At 39.7% G+C, this 24,627-nt stretch overlaps 1 protein-coding gene across 5 annotated transcripts in view; it reads left to right on the forward strand.

Annotated features, from left to right (window-relative positions):
- Positions 1-24,627, forward strand: part of DENND5A (DENN domain containing 5A) — a 68,910-nt gene that overhangs the window by 1,225 nt on the left and 43,058 nt on the right. For 3 of the 5 annotated variants that reach the window (XM_027700522.1, XM_027700484.1, XM_027700503.1), the window contains exons 2-4: positions 17,779-17,850; positions 18,451-18,560; positions 19,238-19,898. In XM_027700522.1, coding sequence (XP_027556323.1) covers positions 17,779-17,850; positions 18,451-18,560; positions 19,238-19,898 — 843 coding nt within the window. The remainder of the gene's footprint in view (positions 1-17,778; positions 17,851-18,450; positions 18,561-19,237; positions 19,899-24,627) is intronic. The other 2 variants (XM_027700493.1, XM_027700512.1) reach the window with 1 other exon arrangement.

Here is a 24,627-nt window from a genome sequence, read left to right on the forward strand (position 1 = left end):
CTTGAAGAGTAAGTACAGCATAACAGTCTGCTCTGTAATGGCACTGTAAATTACAGCATCAATTTCATTTAAGAAATCCAAGAGAACAAAATGCAGTACAATTTCATCGAGGGATATATGAGATTCCACAGATTTTTTTTTTTAATTAAATGACAAATGAACAAAGTTTCTAGATTGAAAACAATTAAAAAGATGTTAATTTTGTTATGCATTTACTATATATCTATTTGTATAATGTAGTGCAAGGCACACTCAGTAATGTTCCCTCTTCTTGATAGGAACATGAATAGGTCTCCTCACATAATTCAATTTAAAACCAGCAGTGCATTACTTTGGTCTAGCAAGCTAATAGTAAACTGGAAGACATCAGTGCCTTTTTTAAAATATTCTGTCAGAGTGAGCAGGTCTGAAAGCTGGAGCATGATGTTCTTTCTGTATTTGCTCTCCTAGTCAAGGACTACATTTACAGTATGTAAAACTGTAGAGTGTGATGTATATCGGTCTCTGCTATTGCACCATCATACTGTAACAGTGTTGCTTGTGACAAAGTGTGGCTTTTGGGGGAGAATAAGTTTTTTTATTTATGGGGGAGAGAGATTTTTGCATGATTTGAGGAAAGGTTTTAGAAGCTGGGGCGAACGAGGGGGAGGAGGATGAATTTCTGATAATGTCACAGCATATGAGATAGCTGGAATTCTGCTGCATTTTCTTGAGTTTGTTGTGTTATTAATAATGCATGACAGCGTGACTGATAATGCTTTCAAACTGTGTCTTAGGTTATAGCCTCCTAAAGCGTCCACCGATAAAAATGGAAAGGGCCTCTGTTGATTTCAGTGGGTTTTGGATAAAGCTTTGAAACACTTTGTACTTCCTGGAAGCCTTTCTTCTTTGAATGAAAGGGTTATTGTGCGCTGTGTTTTTTTCCCCCCTCCTTCTTATTTCTGTGCTGCAAAATAGATTCTGAATCCTTGTACTGTTGAAGCAATTCGCCTCATAAGTGCCCATTGTTGGGGGAGAGGCGCTGGCACTTCAGCTGGTGGGTGCAGGGGTGGGAGCGGGACCGGGATCCTTCCCCAGCGCGGTGAAGCCGGGCACGGCGGGTCCCTCCAGGGCTTTCCTGCGCCAGGGCTGCCGGAGCTCAGCCTGGCATGATGTCATCGCTATCCCACCGCCGCAGGGAGCCGGCGGCCGCTGCCAGGGCCTCCGGGGATGCTGCCGGCAGACTTTGTTCTCACCAGGCTGATGAAGCCCTGTATTTCAGGTGTTCAGCCTCAGCATCGGTGATACAGCGTTTTCTGCAGACTTAGAAACGAAGCATAAGCTCGTGGATTGATGCTCGGTCTAGTTACTTTGTTTGGAGAGACACCTCTGATGGCGTTTTTCCTTTGTATGCTAGGAGCTTACTGAATAGCACAGCTGTAATGCTTTTTCCTGAAAAAGTTGGCTGGCTGATGGAAAATGCATAGAATATGTATATATGTTTGTTTTCTCTTAATGTTGTGAGAAACCCTCTATTTGGGACCTCATAGTTAGTGTGGGTTAAAGATTCTCTATTGCCAGGGCTTTTTTATCCCCCAATTCAATTCTGGGCTTCCTTTCTTATTTTGATAATTGTGTTCCCACTGGGTAACCTGCTAAAGGAGATAGGAGAAATTTGCTAGGTGGTAGTAAAACAAAACAAACAAAACCCCCAACACTGGATAAAGCTTAAGATCCAGTGTCAGCTGCTAAGGTGCATTTCCCCGTTTCCAGATGGTGTTGATATGCCAAAAGTGATGACAGAAATCTCTTAAGTACACTGCAGAGGTCTGTTACAGGTAAATTTCCTTCATAGAGCAAATCACAGAAGGGTTGAGGTTGGAAGGGACCTCTGGCAGTTTTTGGGTCCAAACCCCCTGCTGAAGCAGGGCCACTTAGGGCCAGTTGCCCAGGACAATGTCCAGGTGATTTTGAGTATCGCCAAGAAAAGAGATTCCACAACCACTCTGGGCGACCTGTGCCAGTGCTCAGTCACCCTCACAGTGAAAAGATGTATCCTGATGTTCAGATGGAACCTCTTGCATTTTGGTTTGTGCCCATTGCCTCTTGTTCTGGCATGATACAGAGCCTGTCTCTGTTATCTCTGACATTAACAAGATTCTCCCCTGAGCCTTCTCTTCTGGACACTAAACAGTCCCAGCTCTCAGCCTTTCCTCATATGGAGATGCTCCAGTCCCTTATTTGTCTTTGTGGCCCTTTGCTGGGCTCTCTCCACCATGTGTCCATGTCTGTCTTGTGCTCAGGAGTGCAGAACTCACCAGTGCTGAGTAGAAAGGCAGGATCACTTCCCTTGGTCTTCTGGCAATGCTTTTGACCAATGCAGCCCAGGATACCATTTGCCTTCTTTGGAGCAAGGGCACATTGCTGGCTCATGGTCGTTCTGGTGACCGCCAGGAAATAATGAAATACATCAGCTCCCAAAAATCTTCTGTATGTAATATAAAGTATTGTAATGCTGCAAAACTCTGATAGGACTTCTTAATTTAGGTTATGTGACTGTGCCCTGGAAAGGTAAGGAGAATGAAGCTGTGCTTCATCTTCCAGCTGGAGTCCCTTATCTGTTGAGTTGGTTAGATGTGATCTACCTGTCTGTTGGTGGGAAACCTTGCAGTGGAGTGGTTGGAGTTTCTGTTCTGTGTTCTTTTCCACTGAAGGACTTTGTTTTCTTTTTCTCCGCTGTGGTGCATTAGTTTTTAACAATCATTTGCCAATGGAGTTCGTTTATTATGGAGTGGCAAAGCAAAGGATCAGCTTGCCATTGCGTAACGCTTACATGTAATTGTAGTCTTGGTATTTGTAGTCTTTTGCTATTAAAAATATGGAACTTGGATCCAAATATCTGGACACCATGGTGTAGTCTAAAATTTTTTGTTGCACATGCCTTAGTCTTGAATTTCGTGTCATAAAGATTACAATAGTTACTGCAGAAATAAATGTTACACAGCAGAAATAGTATAAAGAAAAAAGAAAGAAAAGGCCTATAATCTATGAACATCAGTGATTTAATAATAGGATTGTTTTTTAAAACATCTTACTCTGGAAGACTAAGACCAGTGACCTGTGCTAAGACCTGTATTTTTTTCTGCCTGTCTTCTCAGTCTGAACTGGTTTTTAAGGTTTGGCCCAAAAATTAATTTATTTAGTAAATGGACTTGTGTTCCCTTGTGAAGGTCCTTATCATGGTACTTTGAATTGTCCATCTGGTCATGAGCTTCATCCTTAGAGGAGGATGAAAATAGTGTTAGGTGAAGCCCATGTGTCCAGGAAATATCCTTCCCATGGACACCTATGTGTGTCTGTAGATTATGTAGCATAACAAGAGTGGTTATGAGTAAGGCATCTGTGGCAAGTAGCCACTCTAATTGTTGCTGTGGTGTGAAATTTTAAAGGAAGTTGATACCTGGTGTATGGTATTCACCTTGCTCCACTCAACCTCACCAGTAAGATAAAAATGTTGTCTCACCTCATCTCTCTGTAATTGAAGTGTAATTATTTATCTATTTTATTGGCTGCAGATTTAAAATGACAGCTTATCTTCATACATTTTCTGCTGGTAAGGTTTATTTTAACTGAATTCTGTATCAATATAAACTTTAAAAAAAAGTATGGGTCTCATGAAATGATTGAAAATATTTGCCACATATATAATCCGATAAAATCACTTAGTATTTTGGAATTAGTGTAGTATTTCCATTGTGGTAGTCCATGAAGTAATGCTGTTATCAGCATCTGTGTTAGTTTCCAAGTTCAACACACTTAAATATTTGAAGACTTTTATTTTGCTGCAAAGGTATTTGTAAGGGGTAGCTAAAGGGAAAGAGGAGGAGGAAGAATTTAAAGTAACAGGTATAATTTTCGGACTGACATTTGACCTGTTTTGTAGTTTATTCTTTTGGGCACTTTTATCTTGGGATTAAGACATGACATTTGGGGTTAGAGCCAGATGTGATTCCTGCAGTGAAGCCTTTCTGCAGTGCTGTTTTTTTCCTTGGGTAAATAGCGTGTGATTAAATTTCTCTGTATTTGCTGTGATGGTAGTACCAGCACTTGCTGCAGAAGTGAATTGCATTGGTGGGAGCCATTGCTTGATTTTTCCAAAGGCTGAAATGTTCTGTGATTGTGTGGTTTTGTTTTTGCTGAGGTTTTTTTTGTCCGTCTTCCTCTCTTTGTCCATAATGTGGATGGTATCCGTGCAAGCTTCCCACAGTTCCCGATGGTGGGCCTCTTCCCTTGGGGATTCATTCTGAGACTGAAAGGGAGGGTTTTCAGTTTCTTTGCCTCCCTGAGATTGCTGACCAAGGTGGTGTTAACTCTGTGGGAGGCCTCTCCGTAGCACCAAGGCTGAGACCACAGGATGTTTTCACATAGGTCACTGTGGATGGGCAGCAGATAGCAACAACTTTTGGCTGGACTTACACTGGCACATGTGAAACATTTTAATCCAGATAATACTTTATTCCAGTCTTCCCTACCCCCTCTATCTTTTCCCAAGGAGCTGGAGCTGTTTGCCATGTTTGAGTGCCAGAAAGGTCTTTTGTCTCTTTGGGAACTGAGGCAGACGTGCTGGGGTAGCTGATATGTAGAATAAAGAATGGCAGAGCTGATGTAAGGGGGAAGCAGCTGTACTTTGCTGAACTACATTTGAAGCCACAGTTTATTGGTGGTGTTTCTGTAATGCCAATCTTGTCATTATCATGTTTGTATTTTAGGTTAAACTGAGCTGTGTGCTTTACAGAATCATCCCCTCAAAACTCACAAGGCTCTTCAGTCTTCTGTCCTTCGGTATTCAGTTATAAATTTGGTTTACTTATTAGGCTCTTTGATAAGGTGTGGGGGAGGAGAAAGGTTACTCTTGATTTGAGAGTAAACTAAAGATGCTAAAGTGTTTAAAGAACTAAAGTTTACGAGTCTGTTTTCTAAGTCTTTTTAAAAAGCCATAGGAATGTCACCTTAATAAAGCAAGGCATACAAAGATAGGTTGATTTGGCTTTTTGTTCTTTTGGGGTTTTTCATTTTGTTTTGTTTTCTTTGCAGTTTGTTTTTCAAGAGACAAGCTACACAAAGGGAAGATCTTAAGTGGATTGTATGGGAAATACTACCATTTGCAAATAATCAACTTTTTTTTTCATAAACCTTCAAGTTATTGATCCTGTAGTTACAAAACACCACAACTGTTTATCTGCCTGTTGACTTAGTGAAGTCCTACTTGAGTGTTCTTGGTAATGACTTCTCAGACTTATCTTTTGAATTCCCTCTAACCTGCAGGGCTCATGTAGCAGAAATGATGCACACGAAGTGACAGTGTCAGAAGCAATTACTTGCTGATGCACGCTGTGCAGTAATTACTCTCTCAATTTCTTGACAACCATTTCAGATTTGTGGTTTGTAGTGAAGTTTGCAGCGAACTGGAATGTTATCCCCGTGAGGCTTAAAACATTATTGCACAGAGAAATTATCAAGCATTCTGGCACAAATTGATGAATGATGAAGAGCTTCTGCTCAAGGCAGTTGCTTAGTCTTTCGAGGAAAATGCTACTTTGGTTTGATGGGCAAGAGACCTTTGGTTTCAAACTTTCCTGTATAAGGGTGGAGTATTCCCTTTTTATTAAGGTTTTTTTTGTTTCTTTGACCGGTTGTAAAAAAACTGGCACATTCAGGTACAATGTGTACATCTGTATTCACATATTTAATGTACATATAGATACTGAAGCATTTTAAGAAAGAAACTTTATTGCATTTCATGGATAAGTGATCTGCAGAGAGATAACATGGCAGTCAAAAGCAACCTTTTAATTTTCACTTATAGCAACATTTCAGTGTTTGAGTGAGGAAAGAAGTTGGTTTTACAGAAACATATTCTTTCAGCATGACTTCAGGTGAGTTTGGAAAAGTTTTTTTGCAATTGTAGTTGCCTTTTTAGGTCCACAGTTGCACTCTGTTGCAGAAAAGTACAGTCAGAGATCTTGAGGTCACTGTGCATTGCTTCTGTCCTCTACAAGCATAAATTTTTATGAGCTTTTCTACTAGTTACATATTTTACTTATTCCTCCTTAACTTGATACTTTCAGCAAGCTCCCTTACCAACAGTTGTTTCCTGGTTTTGGTCCCCAAGCCCAGCAATATCCTACTGAGCTGTCATCAGAGTTGCGCTGGGGAAGAAATAAGTCCCTTAAGTTAACAAGGTTGGTGCCAGCTGTAACCAGCATAAGGCTGTCATGTCCCTTTCTGGCTCTTCTATGTGTGTGTTCTGGGAGCTTGAAATATGAAATAACTCATTCAAAAGTTTTGCTGAAGGCTGGTAAAATTTCTCTTTATCGGTATCTTGGTCACTTCTGAGATTTAATCTGGCAGAGATTTTATGGCAGCCCAGACCATTTGAACTGTAAGTTGTTGTGGTCTCTCTTTCCCTGTCCTTACTGTGGTCATGACCTCCTGCCTCCTTCCTGTTCATGAGGACTGGCTAGTCCTGTTAGATGTGGTTCAGTCCAGCAGGATGCAGGGAGCACTGGGCCTTGTTATGAGGCTGGTAATGCACAGCCATAGATTGGCATGGTGCCCTGAAGCACAGCTCCTTTGGGGGCCATATTCAACAAGTTCTTTAGACTGAAATCCATGTGAAGGATCTGCAGAACACCAAGCAGACAGACCTCTGAGGAGTTTGTGATCCTGAGGGCATAAATTACCTGTGCTCTCTGAGTTGCTTTAATGCTGCAAGGTCATCACAGGCAGTGAGCAGTGGATGGATTGTCCATGTCATCATGTCTGCTCTGAAGTGTGCTCAGGATTCATGAACTGCCCATCCCTAACAGAGAAATACTAACTTTGGATGTGTTAGTAGCCTTGAGGATGTCTGCCATTTCACAGCTGAGGCCTCATAAACAGGGCCTAATCTGGACTTGAAAAATGAAGGAATCTGGACGTATCCACTGAATGAAGTGAACTGAGCGGTGTTTTGATCATTCCAAGAATAGTCCTGACTCTGTTGTGCTTGAGTGGCAGCATGCTCTGGGAAGTCCTTGTGTGGTGTGTATGTGTGTGTGGGGTATTTGTTAGGTTTTTTTATTTGTGTATCTTTTTTTTCCCTTTCTGTCATATAAAATCTTCCGCAGTTAAAACTATATATAACATAATGTTTTGTTTTCCTCAAGCTTGACCAGGGAAGGGATTTAGCTCATAGTTTTGGTCTGTGGAACCACAAGCCATCGTCTTTGTTTATGATTTTGATCAAAGAGGTGATGCGCAGTTATAAGTGGTTAACTTTGACCTGAGATTTGTGTTCTCAGGACTGAATAAAAGTACTGGACTTTGTTCTTCCTATTCTAATCAGATTTTCATGTTGAAAACGAGGTGTTTTTTTTAACCAAACATGAATCATGCCTTGTGGAGAAGAAAGGTAAGCCTGATAGCTTGATAGGCTTGCATGTAAAAGGAAGAGAGCTTAGGCAGTGTGGTAGGTGAGATAAAGAAGGATATAGCCAGAGCAAAGATAAACTTCAGAGCCTGTCATATCTGTTGATCAAACTGTCAGCACATCTGATTAATTTTCTGGTGTTAGAAATCACTTCTATCAAGCAACTTGACTTTCTTACAAGACTTTTTTTTTTTTTTTTTTTTTTGGAGGGAGCAGTTCTTATTAAGGCTGGTTACTGCAAAACAGTGTTTTCAAAGGTTAGATAATAAAGTGAAGCATACTGGGCAGGACTGCTATACTGAGATGGTTATACAGCTGATCTTTTTGTGTTTTGCTGACCTCTGTGGGTTATTGAAACCTGCTTGACAGACTTCATGTGTCCTTTAAAATATGTCTTCTCTTTTCAGTGGGAAACCTCAGTGGTATCCCAAAAGGATAGAAGTATGTGGTTGAAGGACTGGACAGATGCTTCAATAAGATTTTTCCTTTTACACAGCTTTTGCACAGATGTGTTTCCGTGAGTCCTCTGAGCTGGAGGGCAATGGGAGCACAAAAAGTAGGGACATTTAACTGGGTGGGATATGCCACCGTAAAAGGAGACCCACAGTGGTTCAGGAGAGTTGACTGAGATGGTCTGTGCTCAGGTTTTCCTGAAGCAATCTCACTGGATCTGCCAGTCTTAGATGGGCATGAGGAGAACAGCTGGTTTCTATGTTAAATATACTTAAAATGTGCTTTTCTCAGCTGCTGTTGTATATTGGTATAATTGTGTTCTGTTCCAAAGGTAAGCCACTCCTTTCCTTTCTCAGTGTCTTCTGTTGCACGTATTTCAGATCTATTGTGTAATGGAAATGGTGTGTCCCCCCCAGCCCCTGTGGCTGAGAACACGCCTGTCATTGTGACTTGTAGGGCTGCTTCTGTTGTTTAGTTGAAAACAGAACTAAATATCTTTCTGTAAGTCTTTTTGGTGTGGCTAAAGCAGAAAAGTGGTTTAGTAAAACAATTCTGGTTTTAAGACCATTTCATAGTAAGTTTCTGCCAGGCGGTCTTGATTAAAATACGTTGTACCCAGCTGCCTTACTGTGGTACTTGCAAAGGAGTACAAAAAGAAAAAATAAAGGAAAAAAATGTTTAGGATGCTTTTAAAGATGCAAGCTGAGGACTTTTTCTTATTTATTTTTTAAAAAGCTGCTTTAGATTCTTGATGGTTTCTTCTGCCACTTCCCTGTCCCACCTCTTCCCGCCTTCCTTGAAGCAGCACCAGAACAATAAAAACAAAAGCTTTTGGTTTCCTGACCTTACAATCGCAGAATGCAGATGGGCTCAGCTGTTTTTCTGTGGTGCTTTAAATTCATTGTTGTAGCATTTGAAACTATTCCAGAGTGTGTGTGGCAATACGTTTTGTTATCAACTAGATGAATGCTGGAACTTAAATGATGAATGGATATCTATTAACTCCTAGATTTTAATTTGCCATAGAGGGCTTGGAAGAATTTATGATATTGAGGCAATGAATAATCAAGAGATTATTTGTATCCAGTGGAGTTTATACTAAATATCCAGTTAGTGAAACGAACTCTTCTTTTTTATTTCACTTCACAGGGAGTTTCTTCATGTTACAATTTTTGAAACATTACTATTCTTGAATTTTGGAAAGCGGAAGAAAATGGGAAAACAACAGGAGCTTTTACAGTCAGCAGATTAGGGTTAACTCTCTTCTTTGTCTTTCTCACCTTTTTAGAAACTACAGTAGGAAGAATTGTATTGTCCATTGAGTGTTCACATGTATGTTCAAAGGAATGTGTTCTCCTGCGATTGGGATAAGGGATTGTTAGAAGCAAGTTTGGCTTCCTTAGGCGACAAACAGGAAAAAGTAAATTAGAACCTTTTGTCACTGGTTATTCTTTTCGTCTTATCTCCACCTCCTCTAAAGCAAGTCCTTCAGCTTTTACAGACCAGGGATGCCACTCCACCCAGCATGCATTTCAGTTTCCCTTAGATATGCACCTAAGTGTGTTCGTATCCCATATTTGCACCTTTGTTTTAGAAAGGCAGACAGGGGACTTGCTTTGCCTTTGAGGTGTTCTGTCAGGGCAAGTGGAACAGTAACTTTCAGGGGAAGTCCCAGCTGTGAAAATCATCTGTTACAAATCCAGCTGGATGATGGTCGCTACAGTGATTGAAACACCCGATTCCAGTTGCTTCAGCAGCAGTGCTGCAGTAAAATAAAAGTGATCCTAAAGATTTTCTCATATGCATAATTTGACCTGCTTTAAAAAGTGTTAAAAATCCCAATTCCAGTAACAAATTAAGTGGTCTTGCGACAACTTGAACCTACACTATGCCAGGTGGTCTTGTCCCAACGGGGGGGAAGGGGGAATAGGAGTGCAGGGCAGAGGGTTTATGTGTTTCAGGATAAAAGGCAAGAATTTCTCTTTGTGTATATCTGAGCAAGAGGTTTGCTGGGGAAGGGAGTCCTCTCTAATGAGAAATACGTGCAGCTCTGCTTGAGGAGGAAGAACTGGAAGGAAGGAAACAAGTCATAATCTGAAAGCATTTGTCTATTGATGGAGTGGCTGTTTGCGTACAGATTTGGCAGCTGCAGCTTTTCTTGAATCATGGTTTTTATTCCAAGAAGTCTTGTTTAATGAATTTCTTACCTTAGTCTGCCAAACTTTGGATATTTATTTCCTGCATTGTAGAGAGGTGCTTTTTTTTTTTTTCAGTTATATATGGGTTAGTATTTTTTAATAAAATATTGGTTTAATATTTGTTAAAGAAGGAGTCAGAGAAATTTTCTGTTTTATTTTAAAAATAAATTCTTACTATAATATAATTACTGTAATTCTTACTAATTAATAGCTCTCTAGGTATGTATTGAAAGGACTCTAATATTAGACTGTGGGGTTCTGAAAAGTCAGAATGGCATTGCTCTCCAGAAGGCTTGGTCTGAGGACGATTGCTGGCAGAACTGGGAATCCTCCTGCTGTTTATGACATTAGCTGCTGGTTTTAGATTTAACCTAATTCTAAGTGTTAATTGTATCTTGGGAAATAATTCAGACTTTTTTTCCGTTGTGTTAGGCCCTTTGACAGGCACGGTCTTGCACTTACTCAGTTTTTGCCCAAAACCCAAGAATGAGAAAGATTGTTTTCAAAATGGCCTATGATGACCATTTTCACTGAATTATGGCTTCGTGCTGTATAACATTTTCTAATTCAAAGCAGGGTAGAATTACACTGTTCTCTGAGTACTGTTTACAGTTAATGTGCTGTTCAGATCCCTGTGTTGACTGACTTCTGACTTGGAACCAACACTTGTGAAATCCTCTACTCTTTGGCTGTCATAATCATGTTTGGTTGTAGGATTTTGTAGGGTCTTTTCAATCCTAAATTCAGTTTCTCTGCTGTGCCGGGTAGTACAGGAAAGCTGCCATAAGTGTATGGTTCATAGTTTCTGTTGCTGGTACAGAGTGTCATTGTTCGTATTCATTTGTTAATTACAGCAATATGACTGTTTTATATTTAGTTTAAGACATTCATTTTAGTGGCAGCAGGAATTAATATACAGCCTCTGTATGCTAAAAGATTTCAGCAAGTGTCTTTATGTGGAAAATATAATGTTAGTGTTTTAATTGCACACTATCTAAGATTTTTTTATTTGAAGATGTCATGCACACAGTAAGCGTACACCAAGACAGAATGAATTGAATTAATAGCAGGCTGTATCACAGGAATTTAAAGAAAGAAGCTGCTTGGCAGAGTGAAAGCAGCAAACCACTTAATCAGAATCAGTTGAGCTTTCTGAATGTCTTTGTTCTGTAATTATTTTGAGCATATCAGTGGACTCAATGAGCAAATGAAGGTTGCAGTATTAATGGTTCCTTAAAATCAGTGTTGCACTACCATTTAGTTTGTTTATTGGGGACTTTTTCTGGTAAGCAGGGTAGCCTCTTCCTACTTGCTCTCTATTGTTAGGGAAAATTGAGCTTGACTCTACATCTGAAATAGCTGCTCCAACACATTTTCCTAGCTAGTATGCAAGGAGTTGTTTCTGTATACTTCTTAGTCTGGCATAATTTTTACAGTTGCAACACTGCAGTCACTTTCTAAAAATTAAAACCAAACAGTAAATTGACAGTGTGTACAAAAGGCCGTGATTCAGTGTATAAAAGATTTTGTTTGCAAAGTATACCTGGCTTTTTTTAATTCAAGTTTACCCTTTCTAGTTAAGGACAACTTAAGCCACTGTTCTGTACTAGAGAACTTTATTACATGAATGGAAACTTTTCACAACAGGGTGGGATTTACAGAGAAGAATGATTGAGGTATTGAAGAAAAAAATCTGGGGTTAGAAGCATTCTTACAAAGCAACAAACTACTCAGGAGAGAAATTTGAATTGTTAGAATGATGTAAAAGTGTTCTTGGGAATTTGCATTGGAAATGTGCACGCAATCCATCTGGATGTGTGTTACATCTGTGGCTGTAAGCTATCTCAGAGGATAAGGATGATTGGCAGTCATAGCTTGAATTTCAGTACAGGTCTAGCTTTTATTTCATAACTCCACGTGGAGGGTTGACAGGAAATATGTTACTACTTAGCATGGCTACATCCAGCTAATAATAGTGGTGCAGCCATAAATTGCACTCCTCTGTGGTTCAGGTTGTAAACAGAACTTTAGAAAATTGTAGTCAAAAAAGGGAAGGGAATGGAGTGAGAGGGAAGTGTCTGTAGTGGCAGGGTTTTCAGTTTGAATTTCCAACCTTTTGAAAAGGTCTTGTTTTCTTCTTTTGTTTTGTTGAGAATTAAAAATGTCATCTTTTTCACTTACAAATACACCGTTCAGTTGAAACTAATAATTGTTTATATATTAAAGGGAGATGATAAGTAGTGAAGCTGCAAGTTGTATGACGTAACCATTTTTCTTATTACTGTGTTCGGAAGGCCTTTTTTTTTTTCCTTTTTTTAATACTTTTCCTGAAGAGGAATACAGATGACAGTGGATCATATTTTTCTCTGGGTAAATCAGGAAAGAGCTAAAATTAGACCTTCAGAATTCATTCTCTTTATTCCCTCTCAAAGCTGAGGAAAGCTTGATACATGGCGTTTTGCAGGTTTTGAATTGAACGCTTTAATTCATTACAGTGTCTGTAACTTTTTTTTGTTTCTCTGTATAATCTTGCAGAAAAATGATTTCCATTGATGTGGATAGTTTCATGCAGATATTTCCAAAGCAGTGCTGTCCTTCACGGGTTGGAAACTCCATGTAGTATCTCTGAGTTTTTAAGTCCTAATTCTCATCAGACCAAGACACAGACACTGCTGTCCCCTGCTCACGGGTTGAGCTACAAGAAGAGTAACAGAGGCGAGGACAGGGAGCAGCATAAAAGTGAGAGCCAGAGAGGTTGCCAACCTACACTACAAATCCACGTGGTGATATGGCTTATGTTCAGTGTTAGGTGACTCAGTCAGGTATTAATAAAATCAGGTGTACTTGTCAGCTGAGCTCCGCCTGCCCAGGAAGAACCAGATCAGTCTTGGACATCCCTCAGAGCCAAGGAGACTTCCTCAGAGGTTATGTCTAGCTGGTGACTTCCCTTTTGGTAAGCAGGCTTAGTCTAATAACTTAAGTCTTTTGTGCATGTCTTCTTAAATTATATGGTATTATGGTTTAACCCCAGCCAGCAACTCAACCGCTCGCTCACTCCCCTTGGGTGGGACGGGCGAGAGAATCAGAAGGGTAAAAGTGAGAAAACTTGCAGATTGAGATAAAAGCAGTGTAATAGGTGGAGTAAAAGCCACCTGTGCAAGCAAAGCAGAAAAGGAATTCATTCACCACTGCCCGTGGGCAGGCAGGTGCTCACCCATCTCCCGGACAGTGTTTAATGGTGACTTTGGAAGACAAATGCCATCATTCCAAATGTCTTCTCCTTCCCTCTTCTTCCTCAGCTTGCTGCCATATGATAGAGAATATCCCTTTGGTCAGGTGGGGTAGCTGTCCCGGCTGTGTCCCTTCCCAATTTCTTGTGTACCCCCAACCTTCTTGCTGGCAGGGTGCTACGAGAAGCAGAAAGGGCCTTGGCTCTGTGCAAGAACCGCTCAGCAATAACAAAAACATCTCTATATTATCAGCCCTCTGTTCAGTACAGATCCAAACCACAGCCCCATACCAGCCACTGTGAAGAAAATGAACTCCATCTCAGCCAAAACCAGCACACAGGGTAACAAATAAGGAGAGAGCAATACAGGACTATGATGAGGCTGACTGCCTGCATAGTGTAACAGTGGGAATAGCTTGGGTTTGCCACAGTTCAGATAAATAAAATCTTTACAAGTCACTGATTGCTGTAGCAGCTTTGCTTCTTTTCCACCCTGTGGTGGAGCCCTAGAGGGTTGATGAAGTGTGAAAGAAGGGAGGGGAAGCAAAGGGCATTACCAAGCCAGATGGTGGTTACTGGTGTTGAAAAATCTATTACCTGGCATGGCAGGAGCCAGCAGGTATTGAGCTGGGCCTCAGGAGGAGGGACAGCTTCAGGAGTTACCAGTTATTAAAACTCTGTTCTAGTCCTGTGTTTTCTTCAGTGCACCAGTTTCAGAGCCTCTGTGTGTGCAGTTTACTCTTTGCTTCCCTCATGTTTTGGGGGATCACCATGAGCTAATTAAGCTGTTTGTGTGGCTAAATGGGATTAGTGAAACATCTTCATTAACCCTTTCTTTATTCTCTATTTTTAATCCAGGTCGTTTTCACTGATCCTATTTTGAGTGGGATATTGCAAAGGGTGTTTTTTCCAATGAGAAAGAAATTCTGAGATTCTCTTCTTCACTGTCATTCCTCTGCTCTGTGCAATCCCAGGGCTGCCCGAAACTGGTGGGTTTGGATTTGTACAGTGCCTAGTGAAATTATGTTTCTCTATACTTTTATATTATTTACATTGCAAAATACAATGGGATTCTTGTTGTTTTGAAGGCCCGATGATGTTGGGAAGCATATTGACCTGAAACTTCTTGAAGTATTTTTCTCCTTTTTCTCCTTTTTCCTGAAATTTTGTATGTTTACGGATTTCATATGTTGTATGACATTTCCTGAAAAATAATCTTGTAGTTGTAGCTGTTTGATCGTTGTTTCTGCTTTAAATCCAAGGCAGCTGAAGGTTTGTAGTCTGTGGGGCAGTTTGCATCTTGATTTTTGTAGAGCTTTTTCTATGCTGTGACAAACATCTGAGTGGTAAATGTGTATGTGAGGATCATCAAATGTATTTGAAAGACCCCTTTAGTCTTCAGCAGGCAATACTGTGTTCCATTAAAAAAACCCAAAAGATCCTTTTACATGGAACTTGTATAAAAGAAAGACATTATTTACAGAGAAATTGTGTTTAAAGATCTCTTTACTGTAACTCGGATAAGTAAGGGAAGTACTTTCTAGCCATCATTTCTGCTAGAGAGGAACCTTATGAAAGGCATGATGTGATGATAGCAGTCCTTTGATAGTCGTTAAGTGTGGGGACTTATACTCAGTCTGAAATTTGTGAGATACATCATATTTTTATCAGTTTATCTTCTCTTATGTCTTGATTTTCTCAGTTGTAGAATATAACTATCCATTTCTGCTGATGGTTTTGTCTTCTGTGTTTGTTAAACCTGCTCTTCAGTGTTTTTGATCAAAACCATTTCAATTAGTACTGAATTAATCAGCTAATTCACACAGAGACAGATCTTGAAACCTGGCATTGTTTTTGCCTGCTGGAGATGTGTTGGAATTGGTATTTTGCTGGAGCAGAGTGTTTGTGTTCAAGGCTTCTAACTAATCATACATTTAGAAATTTAGGGTTAATTGCTTTTTGACTCTGGATATAAGCAAATACTGTTTATTTCCCCCCCATCCCCTTGGCTGGTGGCTGTCTGGTGACAATCACTGGCTGCTTAGTGGGAGAAGAGAAGGGAGAGCCCATGCAATGGATGTGCTGGTGCTGAGGTTCCCATCGGTTGTAATGGCAAGATAATAGAGTGTCCAGTGTCCTGGGGTTGCACAGATCACCTAGATTGAACTTTCCAGGTGTTGGTGAGCTGTCCCTTGATGTTCCCCGCTTTGTTATCTTTAAAAGCCAGCCTGGCCCAGTCTTAAGGTCCAGTAGTTTGCAGTATTTGCCTCAGTATCGAGGCACTCTGGCAGGAGTAGTGTCTGTGCAACAGCTGGAGTGGCTTGATGGACTGCAGGAAGGTGTGGAAGCATTGCCTTGTGTTTCTGTCTGGACCAGGACTCTGTGGTTTCCAGAAATCAATTTCAGTACTTTCATTAAATTATAGATAGACTCCAGCTCTAAAAAATGTAAGTGTGTGTTGGCAAGAATGTCTCTTGGGAGGAGATGGTGCAAGGCTGCTTAAAATAGATAAACACCCATTCAGTGTTTGCTAGGGTTTTTTTTTGACTGGAAGGGAAGAGCAGCATCATGTATTTTGTAATATTAATCATCTTGATGAAAAAGGCTTCACATCACAGATTTTCTTTTCAAAATATGCACAGCCATGATCATAGGTGAACCCAGTGATTGTGGGGTGTGGTTTCCAAGTTCCAGAGAAAATTTGGCCGTCAGGTATTTTCTCCCTTACACATACGTGGAAGAAAAAGAAACAACCCAGGAACAAATCAGCTCAGTAAATGTCTAAAGTTTTTCCTCAAGTATCTAAAAGTTGACATTACATCATCTGCACAGATGTAAATATAGAAAATAGTAGGTGTGTTAAATCTCCTGACTTATTTTTAAAACCTTTTTACAGAGGACAGTCTATGTTTGTGTCAGTAAATAGAGATGTGACATTATGTCCATTTTTCTTTCTGGGAGATTGGAAGTTTCTTTAAATGCTTATTTTCATCATTTATGATTGTTTTTATCTACTGTAGAAATGCTGTTATCTTTTCTGTCTTGGACTCTGCTCTTTCACAAGATAGTTATATTTCAGTGAAGCTGTGTCCTGTTTTTTCCTAACTATTCCCCTTCTTGTACATGTTTCAAATTTTCCCAAACATGCATTTTTCTCTCTCAACAATGATATTTTTGAGTGTTATTGTTGAACAGATTAATAAATAATGTAGGTGAGTGGTTTTGTGTGAAAATCAGCTGAACTGTTGCTTTTTCAGACAAATAGAAAAAAACAATCCCTCCTTCAATTTCAGTGCTATAAACCAGAGAATTAGCAAAATAGATGTGAATATTTTGGGTGTTGGGAGACCTGTCCTAGGTCCTGATTCAGCGTAAGTTCCCTGTGTGAGGTAATATTCAAGATGTAATATAAACAAAATCCAGAATTACATGACTTCTCATCTGTCAAAGGACTTCTTAAGCGTTCAATGTAGAAATGAAGTTGTTTTAGGTGTAATGTGTTTGTCAGATTCTGTATTGTGGATGGGCAGTGTTATAACTATATCTGTGGATGGCTGCTTTGTGGAAGTAAGTGTTGTACCAAATAAAGGGTCTAACTTGGCTTAGCAATTGGACTTCAAGTACTACTGTAATAGTACAGAACAAATCTGACCAATTCTGAAATCAATTTCTATTGCCAAGTAATTGCTGCATGTAAGAAAACAAGTGAGGAACTGAAGTGTATTTTCTCTTTTGTCGGTGTTGCTGAAATAGTTCAATTTATTTAGAGCAAATGATTTCATGCAATTGTGCCTGATTGTTAGTGCAGCTGTCAACAGCTGCATGCTTATTTAGCTAATTGCATTCTAGTAATATAACTAAGCTTATTTTAAGATAATGCAGTTGTGTGCCTTTTATTTTTTTAAAGCAACTACGCACACTCAGAATATTTACTGCATAAAGTTCTGTGCTGTCACACTGAACCATCATCGCTCTGGAGGAAATTTAAAAGCTTCTGAACAAGACTGTATCTGCCAATCTAGTATATGGATAGCATCTGTGAAAAGTTGGACCATGCTGCTTAAATTTGTACTGTTCTGAGGGCCTTGAAATGGTCTTGTCTTTGGGGTTAATTTCATCATCTGCTCTTTGGAAATATTTTATACTTAACATGTAAAACTTTAATTTCCCAAGCAACCAGTTCCTATTGCTGCATCGGTATTCTCATTGTGTGTACAGGATCGATGAGCTTCTGCTGCATATTGATCATCTCCTACAAGAAATATGTACATAAAATGAGAAATTTGTTTAAGTCGTATATGTATAAAAAACGTATTAGGAGAGTAGACTGTCTTTTATGCATGCTAATCCTGGATATTTGTATGATTTTTACTGGTATGTGTTAGTGACGTGATTACAGTCAACAGTATGAAATTTATAATGCAGTGTTGTTTTTATTTGTTATATAGCTTTATGCCAGTATATACAGGCCTCTAAAACCCGAGATGGTGGCAGCCGTTTCATTTCAAGTGCAACAGAAGGTAAAGGAAAAGTGTGGGGAAAAAAAAAAGCAAAATTCTTTGTTCATCTGATACTCTCTTCATGGACGTTTATGTGGTTCTTGATCTTTTAACCTTCTAGACTCTTTCTTCACAGCTAACTTCTTGCAATAGATGGTGAATACCTTATTTTCCTAAGTCTCGAAAACAAAATTAAGTGATCTCATGATGTCACTTGTATGTCTATCTAAAAGTTGCATCATCTTTGCATCTTGTCTATTTGTGCTTTTCTTCAGTAACAAAATTCCACTGAAACTGAAGCTTTAGTTATGTTTTAATGAGAATCTGAAATATGTGAGGAGTGGCTTAGAGAATTGCTGTCATGACCACAATCTCAAGATTGTCACACTTAGGAAAAGCACAGATACTTAATGACAGAACTGTTACAGTGCTAATCCTTGCTAATATCTGCAGTCTGACTATATGCTAACGAACTGTCTTGCATTTTCTGTTTCTCTTAAAAGGAGTGTGTCCTTAATTCACTTATCCTCGCATCTACCTGCTGATGTCCTGCTTTTTGGCCTTGTTTGAGTTTAAAAAGAGAATGAAATATTTACTTCTGTTTTTTTCTTTCATCTGCAGGGGAAAACTTTGAGCAGACTCCGTTAAGACGCACATTTAAATCCAAAGTTCTTGCTCGCTATCCTGAGAATGTTGAATGGAACCCTTTTGACCAGGATGCAGTGGGAATGGTCAGTATCACATAATGGCTTTTGTTTTTAAGACAAAAACCTACTTGAACAATTGAAGGCATTAATCTCTGTTCTCTTTGACAAAAAAAGTGTGAAGTCTGTTATGGATTGGAAATCATGAGTTTCTCTAAATTGGGCAGACTCAAAAGGCCTTTTCATTTAATTAGGGTATATTTGGAGGGAAATAAGTAAGTCCCAAGGAGAGTTTTTTTTTGTTCTCTTACAATTTTTTTTGGTTACATTCTAGAAAATTAATAGAGAAAGAAATTAGTCTGCAATGAATGAATCTCTTTTTTGTGCATGATTTTCTGTTTAATGGAATGTGGTGCGGTTTTTTAATTTAGATAAAATATAGTGCTTTTCTCCGTCAGGTTTTTGGTCTTGGTGACCAAAATACTTTGCTTTATCCGAGATTTTATTTTGTTATTTTATTCCCATTGAGGTTGGTAATGAAACAGTTATGAGTTTCAATAGAAACTGCATGCAGTTCCTTTTGTTTTTCTGATTTAGATTTGTATTCCTGTATTTTGTAGAAATGTAACACTTAATAGAATTTAAAGTGAAATGCGATGGCAGTCTTTGGATTCTAAATCCCATTTTCACCAGTGCTTCTGGAGGCAGGGGGAGAGAAAAGCGTGTTTTAACGGATATTATCTCCCCTTCTCCCTTTTTTATAGCTGTGTATGCCTAAAGGGCTTGCTTTCAAGACACAAGCAGATTCCAGAGAACCTCAGTTCCACTCTTTCATTATTACTCGTGAAGATGGCTCACGGACATTTGGATTTTCTCTCACGTTCTTTGAGGAGGTCACTAGCAAACAGATCTGCAGTGCAATGCAGACGTTGTATCATATGCACAATGCTGAATATGACATTCTTCATACCCCACCCACAAATGACAAGGAGAGCTGCAGCAGCACGGGAGACTGCAATGGCACCTCTGTTTCAAAGCTACAGCGTTTTAACTCCTATGACATCAGCAGAGACACACTCTATGTCTCAAAGTGCATTTGTCTGATTACTCCAATGTCTTTTATGAAAGCTTGTAAGAAAGTACTAGAACAACTTCACCAAGCAGTGACTTCACCTCAGCCACCACCGCTACCTTTAGAAAGCTACATCTACAATATTCTCTATGAGGTTCCTCTTCCTCCAGCAGGAAGGTCATTAAAGTTTTCAGGTGTTTATGGACCAATTATCTGCCAGAGGCCAAGCACCAGTGAACTACCATTATTTGATTTTCCAGTTAAAGAAGTTTTTGAATTGCTTGGAGTAGAAAATGTTGTTCAACTCTTTACCTGTGCCCTCCTGGAGTTTCAGATACTGCTTTATTCACAGCGTGAGTACTTGGGTTTTGTTTTCTTACCTTGTAGTTGTACTGGCACGGGATCTTTTCGTTCCTTGAATCCTGAAAAGCACACAAACAACAGAATAGCTGCATTGAAGTGGCATGAGCATGCTAATGCAGTCTGGCTGATCTGTGTGCAGGTCTTAATGTAAAGAAAAGAACTGGAGTTGCAAACAGAGTGTTGCATTGGCTCTTGCTGTTAGATGCCTGAACTTAAAACTTTGGGCTTTTACATAATCTCCTTTATTGATGGGTTGACTGATCCCTTTATTGTTGGCTCTAGAACTGTGCTGTTGGATAGAGGAATATACCTTCTTCCATGTTCCTCTCTAGCTGCTAAGTTGAATTCCTTCCTCTCTCTGCCAAACTACACATGTATTTCAAGAAGATACGTTTATATATACCCCGTTCTGAAGAAGAGTTAGTGGTGCAAATATAATCTTCTCTTGGAGTACCTAATGTAACATTTCAGTTGTTACTTTGAAAGATAATTACCTGAAAAAGTTTTGTTTGGCTGAATTAAATCCCAAATTTCTTTGGTTTAAATTCCAAATCTCTTCAAGGTCTTTTCAGTTATTGCTGAAGCCAGGCAGCTGAAGCTTTCTTTGAAGAGGATAGGCAGCAACTAGGCTGAAATAGCATGTGTACCAATTAGTGAGCAGTGTGGGAGTGCTATCCATTTTCTGTGTTAAAATTTGTGGATACTGGCCTTTTTACTATGCATCCCATTGCTCTAACACAGAGTATGTGGAATTATGCCAAAAGATAATTTCTCCACTTTTTTTTGTCTCAAGCTGAGTAGCATTAATCCAGACCCACCCATCCATAATGATGTGGTTTAAAATAGGCAGACTTCATTGTGAACACTGTTTTATAGTAATGGTAAAGGAGCCTAAAAGACCCCAAGACAAATCCAGGAATATGGATTTACTGGACAAGTCCAGGAATATGGTGTTACTGAAATCTGTTTTTGATATTTTCTTCCATTGAACTGTCACAGAAATATGTAGAATACAAATGGCAACTATTTATAAAATATAACCTGCAGTTACTAGCAACCTCCTCCAAACATGAAGTACAGATGTTTGTATGTTGAGATCTGTGTATAGACTAAAGCCAAAGATGGATTTGTGTGCACAGTCAAGGTGATTAAAAGTGCGTAATGGCAGCAGGGTGTTATACCACTGTTGTTGCACTGTATAAACACTGTGAATTGTAATTGAGAAACTGCACAGTAATTTGGATACAGTCAAAAAAACTTATTGAATTGTATAGTGGTCTTGGATTTAAAAACCAAATTACTTTGCTTATTGTTCATAGCAAATCTAGAAATACTTGTCTAGAAGACAAAACTTCCTTTGTGGTTTCTCCAGAAATGGATCAGGTGTTTATATGTTTGAGAGTTAGAGAGAGTTTGTTGTGTGGATACCTGTGTCCCATCAATGGAGGATTCAAACATCAACCTCTTCCATCTGAAGAAGAGTGAGGTCCCGTTGGCCTGTAGTGGTGCCTGAGATCTCCTGGGGCGGGATTAGGTGTGCCTGGATGGTGGGAAGCTCTGCAGGAAAAGCAGTGCGTGCACTGCCATGTGGGAACAGTTTTCCTGGATCTCTTCTCAGGCCATCCTGTTATGGGTACTCTTTCCTCCCAAGCTGGAGCTCAGCTCACTCCGGGACTAGTCCTCTGTATTCTGGGTTCTCTTTCCAAGTCATATTAATAGGTTCAACTTTCAGTCTTGGGCCCTTTCCAAGTGTCTGATCAGTGGCTAATTAAAGAAGCTTAAAATAGCCCTGGAACACTTGAGTTTCTTGTTTGCAGGCACAGACATTTGGAGTTCAAAGGGACCCATGATCAGTTGGGATAGTTTCTGTCCACTGTTCCCCTGCCTCACCCCAAGCTTCGGCTTGGTTGGACTGTGTTGTACCTTATGGAAGTGTCTTGTCTCTCTATCAAGTTGTCACCTATAGTTTTTGGCTGAAAAGTCTTCTTTCAGTAGAAAAAGAATTGTAGTTATTTGTTTGCTGACCTACGGCCCTCACTTTTGGTGAACTAGCTGCAGCAGTGCTTTCTCAGTAATAGTAGCTGATGTTTTTTGAAACATAGCTTCTCTTAAGTACTTTCTGAGGGATTTAATCCCTGTGCCTTTTTTTTTCTTGGGGAGTTGGTTTTTTTGCATTTGTTTGTTTCTTTGGGTTTTTTTGTTTGTTTTTTTGTTTAGGTTTTTTGTTGTTGTTGTTGTTGTTGGTTTTTTTTTAACTGGAATATGCTCCCAATATATTCTAATCTTTCATCACTATGGTTGAGTTAGACCTGGTTTTTGCTGTTTGTAAAACAAGGAAAATTCAATGGAAATATAGGTGATGGTGCACTCAGTTCTGAGTGGTATCAGAAATTGGTTTACTTTTGTAAAGGCTTGTTCATAGTCTTGCATGCACACCAGTGTGAGGTCTAGATTGTTCTTCAGAATATGAATATTAAATTTTTAGTGTCCTTTGGGTTTGTTGAATCTCTTGGTGCTCAGACCCATTACATTTGAGGTGATTGAGATGATTTCTTGTTCTCCTATGTCAGATGAGATTATGATATTCATTGGGTGGATTTAGATTTAGAACAGTATGTATCAGGATAAGAGGTATTGTGAGATTTACTTAAAAAAACCAAACCAACAACAAACACACACAAAATAATGAAACGCCACCAAAATAAAAACCAAACCCCAAAACTCTTGATGGTCCGGGTTGGAACAAAAAAAAGCATGACCAGCAGGTTGAGGGAGATGATTCTCCCATTCTGCTTTGATGAGACTGCACCTGAAATAGTGTGTCCAGCTCTGGGACCCCCAGCACAGGAAGGACATGGGCCTGTTGGAGCGAGCCCAGAGGAGGCCATGAAGATCAGAGGGCTGAAGCACCTCTCCTGTGAAGGCAGACTGAGAGTTGGTGCTGTTCAGCCTGGAGAAGAGAAGGCTCCAGGGAGACCTTCGAGCAACCTTCCAGTACCTGAAGGGGCTGCAAGACAACTGGAGAGGGTCTTTTTACATGACCGTGGAGTGACAGGACAAGAGGGGATGGCCTCAGAGCTGAAAGAGTTAGGTCAGATATTAGGAAGAAATTCTTTACTGTGAGAGTGGTGAGGCACTGAAACAGGTTGCCTAGAGAAGCTGTGGATGCCCCATCCCTGGAATTACTTAAGGCCAGGCTGTGGCCTTGAACTTAGAGCAGCTTGGTCTGGTGGAAGGTGTCCCTGCCCATGGCAGGGGGTTTGGAATGAGATGAACTTTAAGGTCCCTTCCAAAGCAAACCTTTCTATGATTCTGTGACTCTAAATTTGCTGCCAAGTGCAATGCTTTATGAAACAAATTGTTTAGCATATTAAGCTGCAGTTAGTCCTTGGAATAGGAGGAACTTCACTTGGCAGTGAATGTGTTTTGGTTTAAGATTCCTTTGACATGTTTCTGACTTGATGCCTGTGGAAATTCTTCTTTTGTCCCACTATATTGGCACAGCCTGTGTGTTTTGGATTGGTGTGAGCCAAATGGAGGGAACGAATACTCCAATTCAGTTGTTCTCTTGAGAGACCTGTCTCCCACTTGTCAAATGTTAGAGCCATGTAGGTGCCTGTAAGAGAGGGAAGAATCTGAATCTGCTACTGGTGCTGAGCCAGTGCCGAAGAACTGTGGCAGAGAGATAGCGGTGCTGGAGGCCTGCAGTAGTGCCCTTACCAGGTTATTCTGTGGGAGCTGGTTTGCATTCCTGCGATTTATGTTGCTCTTGTATCTGTGAAATAGACTTATTCCTTATCTTGGAGAGCACCTAGAGCTCTTCTGCAAAGTGGGCACTGAGTTGACAGCTGTGAAATCTACTTGGAGGTGATTTTGCTAAACAGCTTAAAACAAAAAATGGAAAAGTGTAATGCACTGCTGCCACAGACTGTGATCTTGAACAGTTTTGTTTGCTGGGTATTTGCTGTCTACTGCCATTTTAAAGTACAAATAAAGGGGTTTTTTACTGCTTTGGTTTTGAATCATTCCTCCCCATCTTTGTTTCACTTCTTTAAAATTATGTTAATTTGGGAGATTTAAAGTATTGGTTTAATTTCTTTGCAGTCTTAGTCTTGTGCTGCCTAACTCTCACCTCTTATATAGAACACTTTCTTCTTATGCCTCCACTGATTTAGGAAATTTGCTGATTGGTGCAGCCACCTTGAATCAGCCTGTCAGACACAGAAGTGAACACAAATAGGAAGCACTTGACCCACTGCTTCTACTAACCACAGTAGGTTCTTACTCCGGTCACAGGTTTTTTGAAGTTACTTGTGAGTTATTTGACAAGTACAGCAGTATTTCATTATGATCCATGAAGTAGGAAGATTAAAAGGAAAAAATATTCCAGAATGTGATCATAAAATGATTTTAAATTTGACCAAGTCAGAGAATTTCTGTAGGCACTTGACACTTCTCTCTGGTAGAGTGTAAAAATGAAATAAAATGCAATCATGGTTCTTACAGCTGCCACCTTTTTCCCATCCTGCTCCAGACCTTTTTTTCCAGACCCAAGACCCCTCAATTCTTTTTCCTGGATTTACTTGCTTTTTAAAGATCAACAAAAATGTGTATATATATTATATATAGATTAACTGCTAGTGTAAATAACTACTCATACACACTTTAAGAGACAATGTATTTTATTTATAATAATTGGTTAGAACAACAAATCATCCT

The sequence above is a fragment of the Neopelma chrysocephalum genome, unplaced genomic scaffold (genome assembly GCF_003984885.1).
Source record: "Neopelma chrysocephalum unplaced genomic scaffold, ASM398488v2 Primary Assembly neopelma1_24, whole genome shotgun sequence".
NCBI classification, from domain to species: Eukaryota; Metazoa; Chordata; class Aves; order Passeriformes; family Pipridae; genus Neopelma; species Neopelma chrysocephalum.